This window comes from Hoplias malabaricus, chromosome 2, assembly GCF_029633855.1.
Source record: "Hoplias malabaricus isolate fHopMal1 chromosome 2, fHopMal1.hap1, whole genome shotgun sequence".
Classification (NCBI taxonomy): Eukaryota; Metazoa; Chordata; class Actinopteri; order Characiformes; family Erythrinidae; genus Hoplias; species Hoplias malabaricus.
Window position 1 is genome coordinate 11,982,193 of NC_089801.1, and position 17,636 is coordinate 11,999,828.

General features: G+C 35.0%; 1 protein-coding gene, 1 long non-coding RNA gene and 1 pseudogene across 4 annotated transcripts; 1 reads left to right on the forward strand and 2 right to left on the reverse strand.

The window, feature by feature from the left end:
* Nucleotides 1-202: 202 nt before the first annotated feature.
* Nucleotides 203-3,148, reverse strand: LOC136675762 (CD48 antigen-like; annotated as a pseudogene).
* A 3,228-nt stretch (nt 3,149-6,376) lies between these two features.
* LOC136687486 (uncharacterized) lies at nt 6,377-14,706 on the reverse strand. The gene is made up of 5 exons (XR_010800478.1): nt 14,458-14,706; nt 10,107-10,224; nt 8,068-8,200; nt 6,836-7,696; nt 6,377-6,529 (listed from the first exon to the last, which is right to left on the reverse strand). It is a non-coding gene; the product is annotated as an uncharacterized lncRNA (long non-coding RNA).
* Nucleotides 7,462-12,624, forward strand: LOC136687466 (CD48 antigen-like). Of its 3 annotated transcripts, XM_066661894.1 has the most exons (8): nt 7,462-7,594; nt 8,078-8,416; nt 9,152-9,442; nt 9,549-9,662; nt 9,768-9,832; nt 10,114-10,226; nt 11,739-11,847; nt 11,946-12,031. In XM_066661894.1, exons 1-7 carry the CDS (start codon nt 7,543-7,545, stop codon nt 11,821-11,823), a joined length of 1,059 nt encoding a protein of 352 aa, XP_066517991.1. In that variant the 5' UTR covers nt 7,462-7,542; the 3' UTR covers nt 11,824-11,847; nt 11,946-12,031. The 3 variants fall into 3 exon arrangements, with proteins under 3 accessions (XP_066517991.1, XP_066517990.1, XP_066517992.1); XM_066661893.1 differs by lacking the exon at nt 11,739-11,847 and having other exon boundaries at nt 11,946-12,624; XM_066661895.1 differs by lacking the exons at nt 10,114-10,226; nt 11,739-11,847 and having other exon boundaries at nt 11,946-12,624.
* Nucleotides 14,707-17,636: the final 2,930 nt, after the last annotated feature.

Here is a 17,636-nt window from a genome sequence, read left to right on the forward strand (position 1 = left end):
TAAATAATTTTATTTTTATGATATAACATGTACATACAGAGACAAAGTAACGGACACAAGCAATTATTTAAATTAATATTTTTAATTATTTAAATTATTTGGGTGATGGTATTGCCTCATAGTACAATTTCATTCCCCAGTTCCATTAACGACAGAAACGGTGTCAACAAACTGATTTTAAAAAACATAACGTTTATTGGTCTTACTCTAGATACGGCAGAAGCAGGAGGCCTAACAATGATGAGACATGAAACGCATATTTTGAGCACTAGAGGGCGATGTTATGTAGAAATGTCACAGAACCTGATTTGTCTGATCTTGTGTCACTTTGACCAAATCCTGTAAAACTATTCAGCACACCAGTCGACCACAGAGCACACACACAGTCAGAAAAATACAGAGAGAACAGATGATTCAGTCTATTCAAATAAAGTAAATTAATTCACTGAAGCACTACATTTGATCTGCACTAACACGTGAAAACACAGGATTCACCTCTGGAGTCTCCCAAAAGTACAGCCCTAAAAGTGAACAAAACTTAACAATACATAATTGTAAACATGAGCAACTGTTTAAAAATTGGCTAACTTTCATTAAGCATGACACAGCATTTAATACTTAGTGTAGTATTATATCTGTGCTTTCAGAAAATATATATAAAGTAAATTTATAAAGTCCAAACCTGAGCTACTTAAGATAAGAAATAACATCCCAATAATCTCAGTTTAATACTGTCTCATATTTTTTAGTCCACAATTCCATTCAAAACACATTAACCAAGTTTAAATATCTCAGAGTAGACATTCACTACCATTCCACACACTTAAAATGGTGGTTCTGGTTCTTTGGTAAATGAAATGATTTTATCTAGAACCCTGAACAATTAAAGAACCTCTTGCATTATTAAAAGGTTCTTTGCATCATGAAAGGGTTCTTCAAATTGATGGAGAATGTGCTATAAACTGTTCTATAAAGCACCTTTCAGGAAAGGGTTCTCTGTGGCACCGATTACAGTTCCTCTATTGTTATGATGTCAAGTTTGTAACAATAGAGGAACCATTTTTGGTGCCATATAGAACCCTTTTCTGAATGATGTTAGAACCTTTTATAGCACATTCACCATTAATCTGAAAAGGCTTTCATGATGCAAAGAACCCTTTAAATATCTAAAGGTTTCTTCAGATCTTTCGGGTTCTAGCTATATAGAACAATTATATATTTATTAATAAAAATATTATATAAAATTTGTATTATTATTTATAATTAATACCACCGCGACCCTGAACTGGATAAATGGTTACAGATAATGAATGAATAAATGAATGAATTAATGAATAATTAATACTTCAGGGTCTTTTGAATTCTTCATAAATAACTTCAGTGTAACACAGCTCAGCATCTAAACACAAAAAATTAATAGTGAATTAATGTAAATATTTAATCTAATAAAAAACAAATAAAGAAATAGAAACATGTAATTATTACCTTGTTTCATAGCCATCTTCCAGCAACAAGCAAATAATAAAGCTGTCAATCCAACAAGTGTTATTACAACAGTTTGGGTCTTCATGAGATTCGTCTCTTGTGGTCCTTTGATCATTCATTTAAAAATGAAAAAATAATGATGTTTAGAAATTATTTCTGCTATAAATTTGTCAAATTCAGGAAAAAAATAATGTTTATGTTAATTTTATGGAAAAAGCCAAAGCAATATGCGCCATCAAAACTGGAAATGTTTTATTTCTTTTTTGTGAAACCAACTCAGTTAAGTAGTAATCGTTTAGTAATAGTTTATTAATAGTAATAGACTTACCTATGTTAATGTTACAGAGTTGTGTAAGGTCTAGCTGTGTTGACTGATTGCTGACTGGATTAGCAGCTACACAGGTGTAGATAGAACAGTTTGAGGTGGTTATATTCAGAGAGAGAGAGAGATGATCACTGGAGTCTGTGCTGCTGATGCGGGAGATACTCTCTGAATCTTGAAACCAGGACAAGGTCACATCCTTCCCATTCTCCACAGTGCACAGAGGAGAGCACCAGTCTCTCTGACTCACCGAGTGTATTTTTGTGTGACTCCTGATGACTGGCTTTGATACTGGAGCTATTGAATAAAAAAAATTAAACTACAAAGGAGCATAGTTACTCACATTACTACAACTATTTACAAATGCAGTATGTCAAATAACATTAACCACTGCAAGTACAAAATGTCAAAGCTTTATCTGTATTTATTACATGTTTGACTATAAACCTCCTCATTTGTTTAAAATTCCACTAATGCATGATATGTTTATGCATAAAATACCCTCTGCACTGTTTAAAGTATTATTATTGTAAAGTAATTGCAGACAAAACACGCATAATCAACGTATTAGTGTTTACAGCTAATTTAATTTCTTCTACTCTTTTGTAATATTGAAAAGCTTTGGTCCATAAGTTCACTGAGCTTGACTGAATACCTAAGGACTGTTTATTTATAATCAATCAGACCACATTCATAAAGTCGATGGTACTTTCTGAATCTAGATCTGATTAAACATGTTCTACACAAATCTGGATGTTTACTCACAATAGACATTAACTCTGAAACTCCAGGCTGAAGGTCTTCCATTAATTATCTGTAACTAATAAACTCCAGAATCTCCTCTGCTGATGTTTCTGATGGTTAAAGATCCACTGTTTCTGTTCAGCTGCAGTCTGTCTCTGAATCTCTCTGTGAAATATTCTATAACAGTTTCTCCTCTAAAGACCTGACTGTTCACTATCCTACTTTCTACATTTTCAGGTCCATAGAACCACAGAATGTGAGAATCACTCTGAACTGCAGTTAATCCAGTGTGAATTATCACAGTGTTTCCCTCCAGCTCCTGCAGTTTAACAACCTCCTCTCCAGCTGTGGACAGCAGACCTGAAAGTTACAAGTATAATCAAAGGATAAATATGTGTAAAGAAAAAAAAATCTATAAATAAAGCCACGTTTCCAAGTGTTTTAACAATCAGACGGCACTGATTCAGAAACAAAACCCCTTACAGCAAAAAAGAAGGTGAAAAACAGCTCCAGGAATCCTGTAGACAGAGAGGTAGACCGAGAGCATCTTCCATGTGCCATTCTACTCATAAACTATGTTAGTATACTCTCCTCCATCGTGAATTTTTTAACTTCAGAGAAAAAAATGAAAACGGAACTTATGTGGCCAAATTGGGCGAGGCTAAGCATGCCCACAATGCACTGGGGCAAGGGTTAGTTAAATTTTGTTATATGTTATAATATGATACTATAAACAATTGTATCTGTCTATAAAGACTGCTGTAATCTATATCTGAGCAGCAGGATGTAATCCATATGGGGAAAATTGACTTCAAATCACATAATATCAGAACCTCACAGACATGATCTACAAATCAGAACATACTACGGAAATATATATTACAGAGTAAAATTATCCAAATTTTCACATATATATATATATATTTAATCTTGTTACCATTTATAAACTCAATAAAAAAAATACTGGAATATAAGCATTGTCATCAAACAAAAGTTATTTTACTTTACACTCTCCAGAACATTTTCCAGTTCATTTCAGCACTCTATTCTTGAAAAGACATGTCCTTATTGTTTATTTGCATATTTTTTATTTGTAAGTTTTGACATCTAGATAAATGTAGTATATTGATTTAGTTTTATGTATTAAATGTTTCATATGTTGTAGAACTTTGTTGTTGATTTTAATAATCTGGTGTTCAGCCAACAGGGTCATAAAATTTGACCGACTAAACCACCACCAGATGAGCACTAACCAGCATTATATAGCTTTATTAAATGATATAACAATAAACATTTAATTGTAGCACATTATTATGCATCAATTTCCCCATTAAACCATATACATTTATAATGATTAATTATTTTAATAAATGAATACTATAAAAAATAAAATAAAGACAAAACAGCGTTGTTCAGAGTTTAGTGTTCATATCAGATTTAACCTGGAATATATAAACTTTTAGTTCAGTTCAGAGAGCTGTAGTATTTCTGCAAACCGCCAGGTGTCACTGTGCTCTTTGCAATTGTGTAAAGCTTCAGGAAGACGTCTCACTTATACAGAGGGTATATATGTCATTTTGGGGGGAAAATAAACGATATCTTACCAAACTATATTTCTGAATGTAAAATAAAATTCTGTAGAGCGATTAGATTATGTTCAGTGTAAAACTACACATCCAGTCCGCTTGGTGTCAGTGTAACGTCTGTTTATTTGTGTAAATAAATGTGCAAAATAGTCACTGGGAGAAAATTACCGATTGCTCCAATAACAAAGAACAGCATTGTTGGGCCATTAAACATCCAAATAAAAGCTGCACTCTGTTCTCAGCAAACCACTGTGAGTGATTGTTGTATTAGGAGGACATATTTCTATGCAGCCGTAAACCCACAGCAATTTTAGGGAGTAAACATATTGCCTAATTCTATCATACCATCTTTTTGTTTTGGTTGCTGGTCACGTCTTGTAGCTCCGTGACAGACACTAGAGCCTTAATAGATGTTTTTTCTTCTGAATTGTTCAGTTCCACTGTGAAGTATTCATATTAAAGGAACACTGTATACGATTTGGTATTTTTGGGCTCCCCTACAACTTCCAGAGTGGAATTCACTTTACAGCCGTAACTGTCTTGAACTCAAGATGGAGGTTATGCCAGGGGGCGTGGTTTCATGCCCTCTTCTGAAATGTACATAGTGTAATTTCTGCAGTACTCAGACCAGAGTAGAAATGATAAAGAATCTATGCAAACTATTACAGGTCAGTGAAAAATCAACATGGTTTTAAAGCTGTGATTTTAAGGCAAACATGCTGCATTGATCTAATGTGTTCCTTTATGGACATTTCATATGAATGTTGTACAAGAATGGTAAAAAAAATATAACATATACAACTTAATTACGACTACATAGGGTGAGGACCCATGGATAATATGTGAAAGAAAAAAAAAAACAATGAATCAAATGTATACAAAAATGAATGAGGTATGACAAATGTCTTACATTTTAGAATTAGATTTTTTTAAATTTATTTATTTATTTTCTGAGCAGAGATGAGGGGCCTTTTTTGCAAGGACGTGTTTGTGGAAGTTTTTCAGTCTTTATAATCTGGGTGAAACAGCTCTGTGGAAGACAACTGGGCTGAAGGGTCTGTGGTAATTGACTGTGGTTTACAGTGGTTACTGCTGCTCAGTTGAAGATGTCTGGTAGGTGGTTAAAGCTCTGCTTCTTTGCTTTTCTCATGTGAAGGAAACAAATACTGAAGTGAACACATTTGTAAATAAATATGTGCTTTAATTTAAAGTTTGTTAAATATATTTCTAATAATAGTACATTTAGTAAATTCATAAACAAAATGTGCTGCTTTGGAGCAGCTGCACATGAGCCTAAGATCAGTGACCGGTGTGTAGTGTTCACTAGAGTAGTAAGTAAACTCACCCTCAGCACTGTACTGTGGAGCACTTGTACTGTGTCCTCTGGAGGATCACCTTATACCTACAATGAATTGGAGTGGTGTTTCTGATCCAAAATGAATCATCCAAGTGTATGAGTGAATGTGTGATTGTGAGGTGCCTTGTGATGAACTGGCTTTCCATCCATTGTGTGTTACTTCCTTGTGCTAGGGATTCTGGGGTACTCTGGACACACCGTGACCATGATTTGTATAAGCAGTTACAGACAAGGAATGAATGAATGAACTAATCATCTAAAATCAGGACTTGTCTCACTATTATTTTTTTTTCTGTTTTTAGGCTTTCAAATCCTTATGGAAGTATCCCAACTCCTAGCGTGAAGCCATTCATCAAACGATTTACCTGGAACAAATTTTCACATTAACATTCATATTCAATATTTTATTTATTTACCGATCCACCAGCCTCTGTATAAATATATGTTTATAAAGTATAGTTCTCTGTTGCTGATGCTTCATGCTACTAATTTAGATGTGTACTACATCTCAAGCAGATTTAATCGTTTTATTTATGTATTGAATATTGTATCATTGGTTAAGTTGCTGCAACCAGCACAGGGATATTTATTTTTAATTATATTTAATTCTGATACTGGGTCATCTGCCACAGAATTTATTTTCATGAATTTTAAAATGAATATCAATTCAATACTCTTTCCCTGTTTTTTAGGATCTCCATATCTTACAAATTAAATTGAGCTTTTGCTTAAATTTGTGTATTTTAAGCAGCTTAGACACACACACACACACACACGAATATGGTGATTAATGTGGCTTTGAGGCTGTAAAGTGCTTATTTGTATTCTGCAACACAAAGTAAAAACTCATTTTATTTTATTGTTTATTTCAACAATTACAATTCAAAAACAGCTCTAACCATTTTTAATGTAAAATAAATAAATAAGTAAACAGTACAACGTTGTAGGAAGTAGGGTTGCACTTTAGTGTGACTGGGTGTGGTTTCATGCAAGAATGAACGCGGATGAGCCCCTAACTGCACCACCTGCCTCCATCTGAAAAGCAAACCAGCAGGTTAACATCACTTATTTGAATATAATTGCACAAACTCAAATGCAGTTGAAATATCTAATATCTAGTCATAACTGTATTAGAAGAAGTCCTACATTTATGCTGAATTTTAAAAGAGTAGTTTCAGTTTCTGAGGATTTTAGGGACTGTTTTGACAGAGTTCATCAAATAAAATAAACAAACATACAAACAAAACATAAAAAATATAAAAAAGGTCCATGCAGCTGTGGCTCTTGTTTACTTGCTGAGAATATGTTTCATTTTCACTGTGCTTTGTACAGTACATGTACCTGTCTATTTCTTCTCACTCTGCTGAGCTCACACTGTGGAAAGAAACAACACACTGAATAAGCGATGAGGGATCAACAATAAAACCATGTGATATGTATTTTTCCTACATTACAACAGCGTCTGATATTGATCCATGGATGATGGCAAATGGAGGATAGAGTATGCATTAATTCTAAGAATCAAAACGTCACTGTGAAATTCACTACAGTAAGTAGAGTATATAGTGAGTTTTGCATATATTTCTTGTACTTTAGCAGCTATTTCCCTAGTTAATACAGCACTATGATAAGTCTCATAACAGATAAAATTTGTATTAATTTTTATTTCTTTGTTTACACTCCTAAACCCAACTTGCCAGGATTTGAAAAACTATGTATGTTCATATGCAAATGTAGTTGATTAATTATCATGAATAAAGAAAAGCAGTTGGTTATCAGTGCTTAGTGAACTGTGCTGTGAGTGCTACAATATGCAGCTAAAATATATTTAATCTCTGGTGTTTATTATCAGTGTGAAGAGTCTGAGTGAAAAAGGGGTAAAGTGTTACTTCAAATCTGCTTTTTAATTCCCGCAGTGCATTGTGGGCATGTCTAGCCTCGCCCTCACAGTCTCATCAGCTCTGTGTTTTCTCTGAAGTTGCAGGAGATTCACGATGGAGTTGAAGAGTTTACTGACACCGTTTACTGAGTAGAATGGCACCTCCAACATGTCCTCACTCTACAGGATTCCTGGAGCTGTTGTTTACCTGCTTTTCTGCTGTAAGTCTGTTAGAAAATGTGGAGTTCTGAATTTAACAGTTAGTGGTCAGTCCGGTTTCAACGCGGTTCGTCTTTGTTCTTTCAGCTCAGTTTATAGTGCCGCTGTAAATATAGACGTGTTTCTGTTATTTAGAAGAGAATTAAGAAAAGTTATAGCACTATTTTATGATGTTATATCACTGTGAAGTGCAGTTATAATGAATATTTAATACAACATTTGGATGTAGTTTAAAAATTAAATATCTTTAGTTTGTTTGTGTAGGATGATGGATAAAGGGTAGGATCATGGAGGAAGGTTAAGATGAAGCTTGTTTTATTAGCTCTGGATTCAAACACACAACAGTAGATTAATGTTAATTTATTAACATTTTGACCAGTGAATTATTGTGAATAGTTACATACCAAACCTGTTAAAACAGTTTTTACAATATGTATTGACATTATCATTACGTTTATATTTATTTTCTACTTACATTGTTTCAGGTCTGCTGTCCACAGCTGGAGAAGAGGTTGTTAAACTGCAGGAGCTGGAGGGAAACACTGTGATAATTCACACTGGATTAACTGCAGTTCAGAATGATTCTCACATTCTGTGGTTCTATGGACCTGAGAAAGTAGAAAGTAGGATAGTGAACAGCCACATCTTTAGAGGAGAAACTGTTATAGAATATTTCACAGAGAGATTCAGAGACAGACTGCAGCTGAACAGAAACAGTGGATCTTTAACCATTAGAAACATCAGCAGAGAAGATTCTGGACTTTATCAATTACAGGTCATTAATGGAAGACCCTCAGCCTGGAGTTTCAGAGTTAATGTCTATTGTGAGTAAATAAAAAAAACATCTATACAAATTATAGTGGAAAATGAATAAATATGAATTACTCAGGTGAATATAATTAACCAAAATGTTAGTGTTAGGTGCAGATGAAGTTAGAACTAGGTTTAATAAGCATGAATTTAAAAACAATAATTAAATGTTAGTTGAAGGGAATCTTAACTAAGTTATGAACATACACTATATATCTTTGTAGATTTTACTGTAGGTTATTAGTAAGATTTTTCTGACAGTGCCCTTGAATGCTTAGGAGCTCACCTGAAAACAATTACTGTAATAATAATATATTCATTATTATTATTATAGATGTTTAAGCAGCAAAGATGATGATGATGATGATAATTATTATTATTATATCCAGGTAGTAACGTTTTACTTCATATTAAAACCTCAGTAAATATGGAAAATCCCTATACTATTAGGTAGATATTAAACAATTCAAAATGTTTCATGAATAGAGAGTGGGCACACAGATCTAACGTGCTCTTTATGTGAAGCAGTAGGTTTTAGGCATGCTGGAACCTGTCTGTTTTGTCCTGCAGCTGCAGAATAAGATTAGGCAAATGATCTTGGTCATAGCAGCCAAGCAAAAAAATTTCACTCTACCAGTGCTTTAATTTTTTCTGCTCTAATATGTTAATCATATTTTGATGTATTGATATTGTTATTAATTGTATGTATCTGCATAAATTTTACAGAATTTGTTTATTTATTTTTCTAGCTCCAGTATCGAAGCCAATAATTAAAAATAGATCTGAAACACGCTCAAAGACTCAGAAAGACAGGTGTTCTCCTCTGTGCACTGTGGACAATGGGAAGGATGTGAACTTGTCCTGGCTGGAAGATAAAGACAGACTCTCCAGCATCAGCAGCACAGACTCCAGTGGTCATCTCTTTCTCCCCCTGAATATAACCATCTCAAACTATTCTATTTACACGTGTGTAGCTGCTAATCCAGTCAGTAATCAAACTACACAACTCAACATTATACAACTCTGTAACATTAACACAGGTACGTGTTTCATTTTCTAGTTCCTCTGATTCAGATCCATTGTCTATTTGCAGAAGTTTAACACATGGCAAACAATGTTTGATTTACTGCAGCACATATTTTTTAGGAGTGCATGAAGTTCATGAAAGACATTTCATCATTATACTTCCGGTCCTGATATTTGTCTTCGTTGGATTAATAATAACATGTATATTGTACTGGAAAAAGAAGATTAAACAAGGCAAGAATTACATATATCCTCTGTAAAATCAGTTGACAGTTTTCGTATCTAAAACATTTTCACTCTTATTTTTATACTGTGTCTTATTTTCTGTTGTGCCTCTAGAAGCTGAAGATGGTGAGATGAATTATGTTGATGTAATAACTCAGAACTCAAAAGAAGCACAAGAGGTAAATAAGTGTTCCACGTGGTTAACCGATTTTTAAAGTAATTATGTTTCAGTGGAATATATTTTGTTGCCACCTTTTATTTATGGAACTAAAACAAACTTAATATGAGGCTCAGCTGGAAGGTAATTGAACGGAAACAAAACAAAAAGTGTGTTAAGTGTGTGCTGGGGATGCTGGATATTTTAGTGATGTGAAAAAGGGATAAATTGTGAATCAAATATTGCCTCTTTTTGAGCATTTCTTTAGTATAAACAGCTATAATATTACTATTTACTGTTTAGATCCAGACAGTATCCAGAGGACCCATTTCTGCACAGCAGGCATTCTCATCTATTGGATGTTCTCGGTTCAATGTAGGCGAGGGTTGCACCTGTGTAGAACGTGCTGGAGCCCTGTAAGCAGAGACACACCAGAGATTAATTTCATTATTGACTGTCTTCATTTAAGTATTTTATAAAAATACATTGCCCTAAACCTCTACTGATCCAGTTGGCATATAAATCAAGTCACCTTTACAACATCTAGTAAATACTTATCTCCAGCGACCATAAAAAAGAGGCTTTATTGTCCTACACAATCATGAAAAGCCACATTAATAACTTCCCCAAAAGGGAGATATAACAGGAAGAGTACTTTGTCACAGTACTTTATTTGTTTACTCTGATTTCTCAATGGCCGTATTCACACACATATATTTCTATGCACTGAAAGAAAACATACATAACTCTGGCCTGGACTGGTTCATGACTACACAGTTTTCACAATCAAGTTTACTGGAATTATTTGAAAAATTATTTACATATATATATACATGTTTCCTAATCAAATGTTGTGTCACTTTTGGTTCCAGTGAGAATCTTTCTAGTGTTTTAAAAATGAATAAAGTATTTAGTATTTAGTATTAATGAATTTATTTAATATTTAGTATTTTGGGGGCAGCCTTGGTCTTAAGGTTAGGGAAGTGAACTGGAGGCCAGAGGGTCGTTGGAAATATTTATCTGTGTTTAAACTGCCCTTGTGCAGGATACCCATCATCCAAATTGCTCCCTAGGCTCCCTGCCCCTTTTGTTTTTGAAAAATTTTTCACTAGTGTGTGATTGTGTGTTCACTATGACGGATGGGTTACATGCAGAGAAGCAATTTGTCTAAGGACAATAATAAAGGTGAGTCGTCTTCTTATATTTAACGGAGTTCTGGCTGCGTATTGTAATCCGTTGGAGTGTTTCCAGACCGTTGATTATCCCTGCCCCCACACATTTCCACAACGAGGAAATTCCAAGGTGGTGGCTTGTAGAGATCTTTTATCTTCATTCACTCCCACTTTCGTTTCTACTAAAATGTTTATGCATTAAGATGTTTGCTCTTGGTTTAAGGTCTTTATTTAAAACATTTTCATGGCTGTATTGCTGTGATGCTTAAAGATTCTCTGGTCTTGAGGGGAGACTATTATGTGAAACCTGATTTATTCTCGACAGACAGCTGTACAATGAAATTTGACTTCTCCATTTAACCCATCTGTGACAGTGAGAACACACACACATACACACACACACACACACACACACACACACACAGAACTGCATTGAACACAAACACCTGCAGCCATCTCTTCACCAAAGGAGTAGTTGGGTGTTCTGTGTCTTAATCAAGGACACTTCCGTTGTGGATTTGTGTGGGAAGCGTCCCTGTTTTTTTTTTACACATTTTGTCACATTGTAATGAATCCCGATCAGTTCAGTGTTCTAGCACCACATTTACTCATGCACTACTTAGAAAAGTTTGCTGTGATGTTTATTTATCACAAATTATCATGTTAACCTCCACTGACCTTGAGATTCAGATTATTTTTATTTAAGATTCCAACTCTGATTAGTTACACTGCATCATTTATTTTTGCTTTTACAAGATCCTTTATCCCATCCATCATCGGTGTTTGTGGTAAAACACCACTATTCCAAAGTGACCTTTTCCCTGGGAGTCTGTATCTGTGATGTGTTTCCTGTACGTTTTCACAGGTCATTATTTAAAGACCACAGCTAATTCAGTGCTATTTGGTTTTGTCTAATCAGTCTTACCTTAGTTTTTAATGGAAGTGTCTTACTGTGTTTTACAGAGAAAAGGTGCCAGAGGGACAGAAACCCAAGAAGCCAGTGACTCAGTGGTGTACTCGGATATCAGAATCTAACTCAGTATTTCAGCATGTTTACATCTTTTTAATACCATTTTTACATTTTTTCTTTTGCAGAATACTGCCTTCTTTTAATCAGTTTTTCAACTGGAGTTTACAACCATAGAGTAGTATTAATAAGTTATTTGTGTGTGTTACTCTGTTTATTATTTTTGATTATTTGATTATGTAGGCCATGCATTTTCTGAACAAGTGACTGAATCTGTGTGAAACAGTATTTGATTATTTAGTATTTTAACTTTGTTCACACTGGTTATTTATAAAGACAGTTTCAAGCTAATGTGTTACATTTTGAAAAATGTAAATCAAATCAGCATGCAGTGATGTGCAAACTATTTCAGACCTACAATTAATTAATATTATAAATATTATATTTTTTAAATGTTTAATTATTATTATTTTTGATATTTTCTCATTTTGAATTTGATGCCAGAAACATGTTCCAAAAAAGTTGGAACACAAGACTTGTGTAATGCTGCAAAATCAAATAATTAAACATTCATTCATTCATTCATTTGATGTCTGTAACCACGTATCCAGTTCAAAGCCATGGTAATAAATAAATAATGAAATAAAAAAAAAGAACCTCAAAACAACTTAGTTAAATGTGATGTGATTGGGTTTAAAAGGGGCATCTCAGAAGCTAAATTACTCAGAAGATGGAGTGGGGTTCATCACTCTGAAAATCTTCATGAACAAATGCTGAAACAATCTAAAATAATATTTCTTAACTAAAAAATAGTAAAGATCTTTGGGAACTCTTCGTCTGCAAAATACCATTAAAAGATAAAGAGAGTCTGGGGAAATCTCTCAATGCAAGGGACAAGACCCTAAACCAATATTTGCCGTTCAGGCCCTAAGGTGGTCGTTCAGAGTTGTGTGACCCTGTAAAGGACAATAAGTCTATGACCTTTACGAGTTCATGTTTGTGTTAAGTTTATTTAATGAAATGACCCTACTTTTACTGACAATGCTATTGTGGAGGGAAACTTGGTCATACGCAGAAAGAGAAAAAAATCCCAAAACTTTTGTTTTGTTTCACTTTAAGTTGATGGTATGTGGTACATCGCTGTAAATCTGTCCCAGCTTGTTTTATTTTTCTTCATGTAAACTACCTACGCTTTGGTTAGTTTGTTATTTGATATGTTATAAAAGCTCAATAATCAAGAACCACTGACTGCACACAATACCTTAAATTATTTAAACAAGCAATGTTAAAATTATATATAATTTATATATTATATATAATGCATGGTTTCATCTAGAAACCAGAGATAAAGAGAACAATCTACAAAAACGGCCTTATGTTTCAGTCGGACACACTGTATCCTCAGGTTTTAGGGAATGTTCAGAATATTTAGAGCAGTGTAGAGTTAAAGCTAATATTTAATAAGCTAATTAATGCTGTAGAACTGGTTTAATGGAAGGTGATATATTTTGTAGAAAGCAGAGGTTTGCTCCTGTTTGTTTATACTTGGGTGTTGGCTGAGGTGACAAAAATTTAGGATTCGTCGCAACATCGCCCCCTAGTGCTCAGAATGTGTATATGTATAATGTGTTTAATATGTAGTGTTTATGATAACGTCAGTCATTATCGAAAATACTTTTATCTTTTTATCTATTTTTATTATTAATCTGTAGTCTCAGATTACATCGTCCACTGGAAATTGAAAATAAAATAAAGTAAAAGTATACAAACATATTATTGTGGCTATACACATGATTAACAGCATCTAACAATATCATGTGACTGTACTCTTCTGTAAAACATCTGACTGCTGTGGGGGAAAATACTCTAAACACTTCACAGTGGATGAGTCTCTAACATTCAGACTTTTCTGACTAGCACTTCTCCAGGTGGAATATCTGAACAAGACCTGTATTTCTCCTATTTCTGTTTTCTAAGACCCATAAAAACATGTCAGATTACTGCCCAAATTATACCATTTTAATTTCCTAGAAAAGTCATCTACACTGGAGCTTCTCCTTCAGAACTAATTCAATGTCACTTTTCCTGATCAGTTTATTGTCCAATAAACAGCAAGATTCCAAACCAGTGTCACATTAATCACAACTGGAGTTACTTCAAAATCAGTTTATCTGTAATATAATTTATCAATATGTGAAAATATAATCTATATAATAAATTACTCTAAATTATGTGGAGTATACAGTCAGTATAATCTGAGTAAATGATGCCACTGCACTTCATAAATCTTTGCACAACTGCCTTACACTCTCTATTGTAAAACTTTCCCTATTAATCCATTTGAATAAAATAATTGAATAAATACATTTTATAAATCTATATAAATGTATTTAAACTCTACATAGTACTTCAGTGTTTTATAGAGAAATGCTGATGTTTAACAATGAAAATATTATTAATTATTCTAACTGATTGATAATTTAACTGATAATGTTGACTTTCACTTACCGTCGTCTCGCACACAGTGAACTCCACACAGCACTTTAAACCAGTTCAGACCAGAGACCTGTCTCAGCAACAGTCACCAAACAGTGTCCAATTAATAAACAGAAGATAAAAACGAAGGTGTGTTCAGAAGTAGTTTGTCAACAGTCTTTCCATTCTTTCTTGCTCTGAAGCTATTTACAGAAAAGTAAAGGAACCCTGCTCTCGGAGCGATGTCTCTCTCTCTCTCTTCGTCTCGAAATGGCGAAGAACTTACAGGTGGTGTCTCCTCCTTCATGATGACGTAGGACAGTGTCGTCATATAAGCATCTGAATGTAACACATAGAAATGCATCTAATTTCAGCAGGAAACAAGCTGCTCATCCTTGAGCTGTGATTAAATATGAGGTTGTTGTTGTTGTCAGTGAAGAGGAAGCATTAAACAATTTGTTTATGTAAAATAGGATAATTTTAAACTGGAAAACTTTCACCTACTGACCAGGGCACACTTAAAAGACAACTCCATCAAACTCCATCAAACTCATCCATCACCGTCCAGACATGGACTAAAGGAATCTTAATCCAAGACCTTTTCTAAGCAGATTTTTATTCTTCCATGCACAGAGAATATTTACTGTAAAGAACTCTGCTGAAACAGTGGTTTAATGTAGAGGCAGCAACACAGCTTTTGTTTCCTTCTCCCTGGAAACAGGAGAAAACTGAATTCCTATAAACCATCAAATTTAAAGAAATCCATATGTTCTTTTAATTTCATTTATTTATTCATTTTCACTGACAGCCAGTTCAGAATGGAAATGTAACAAAGATTTGAAAACATTGGCTCTCCTCTGGAGTTAATTACATCAGTTTTGACTGATTTTACAGCAATATAAATAGAGTCATAAAATCTCAAATTGGCCATAGTATTTTTTTTTTTTACATTTCACATCTTATTCATCCTCAACTGGATTAGAGATTAATTATTTTCAGTCATTAATGTCATTAATGTCTGAGATGAGCTTTACAGTCCCTTCATTTCAATACAGATATTTAATGAAGTTAAAATATGAGTTTAACATCACTGCTGAGTTTCTGTTTCTGTCAAGTCAGAGGGAACAAACATTTGCTCAACTTTGTTTTCAAATGGTGTATAATCAGTTTGACCTAAAAATGAAGGATGGAATTAGACACTTGTTCAATGAGCAGTTTGTTTTGCACTGACTCTGCTGGACAAACCTGTTCTAGAGTATATCTTTACTCTGAAATACATTCAATATCATGGCAAAACAATGGAGATCATTCCACTTCCATTCATCTCAGAAAAAGAATACAAATGTGTCCTTTGATCATTCATTCATTATCAGTAACCGCTTATCCAATTCAGGGTCACAGTGGGTTCAGAGCCTACCTGGAATCATTGGGCACAAGGCAGGAATACACCCTGGAGGGGGCACCAGTCCCTCACAGGGCAACACAGATGGAACACACACACATTCACTCACACCTACGGACACTTTTGAGTCACCAATCCAACTACCAACTTGTGTTTTTGGACTGTGGGAGGAAAGCGGAGCACCCGGAGGAAACCCACGTGGACACGGGGAGAACACACCAAATTCCTCACAGACAGTCACCCGGAGCAGGAATCGAACCCACAACCTCCAGGCCCCTGGAGCTGTGTGACTGCGACACTACCTGCTGCACCATTAGGTGATCCTAATCAACACTGATAATTTTTCAACTAACGACCAGTCTCCTTCCTTATAAAGTCTCTGATCATGTTTTAAACATGCTGACGTTAAGGAATGCAAGGTTGGTTTACTGCTGTTATCAAGGGGTTGTTCTCTCAAAGCTAATCTTTTGGAACGATCCTCATTTGATATTTTGTACACTAAGAAAACCTGAGCGCCCAGAGGAGCCCACACAGACACGGAACAACACCAAACTCCTCACAGACAGTCACCCGGAGTGGGAATCGAAAACCTCCAGGTCCCTGGAGCTGTGTGACTGTGACACTACCTGCTGTGCCACCGTGCTGTAAAGAATGTAATCAAATCAAATCAAAATGTACACAATTAGTATCAGAACAGATCATTTGAATCAAAGCCCAATGTGAACAAACTGAAGGTAAGAGCGGCAAGGAAAACTCCCTCAAGGATTGAGGAAGAAACCTTGGCAGGTACCAAGACTCACAAAAGGGATCCATTCTCCTCTGATCAAACTATGGTGAAAAGAATAACTATGGTGAAATTTAAAGTATCACCATTTAAGTGTCATTATGCTACATTCATTCATTCATTCATTCATTTCGTTCATTATCTGTAACTGCTTATCCAATTCAGGGTCACGGTGGGTCCAGAGCCTACCTGGAATCATTGGGCGCAAGGCCATTATGTTACAGTGTAATAATAATAATAATAATAGTGACATCAATCTGGGGCCACAATAACTGTGTGCATCAATCAGAGTGTTGCTAATTTGAGTCCATTTCTACGTCAGTGTAACTGATGATGAGTGGTCAGAGGCTGGCAGCAGTGGATAGAGATGAGCAGCTGGTCTGCTGTGGTCAAATGGGGAATCCAGCAAAACAATCTGACATCAGTGGGCTGATTTGTCTGAAAGCAGGGAAGAGAAGCAATTATTTTGGTTGAGTGCAGCAGAAAAGTGTATGCAAATATATTTATTAGTGCAGTGACCCCAGCAGATCTGACTGTAACAGACTGGAAGAAGGGAAAACAGAAAGAACACAGACATTAGAGCATCCTCAGACAATGACATCAATTCGCTCAAACTAGAGACATTGTGAGCACAGCGTCACAGAGCACATCAGCCGCATTTACCATGATTTCAGAAACTCATGTCCATGACAACATTAACTAGAAGAAAAGCTAAACTGAACAAGTGGGTTTTGAGCCTAGACTTAAAATATTGATTGTGTCTGCATCCTGAACTCCAGCTTGAAGATTGTTCTAGAGCTGAGGGGCTTTGTAGGAGAAGCCCACTGAAGTCTTATGAATTCTGGGAACTAGTAAGTAGCTGGCACTCTGAGATCTGAGTAATCTTGGTGGTTCATAGTGCATGATGAAGTCTCGCAGGTATTCAGGGGCGAGACCATGCAGAGCTTTAAATGTTAGTAATGGTAGTTTTAGTGAGGACCCTGGCTGCAGCATTTTGAATTAGCTGGAGTTTACTCAAGTTTCTGC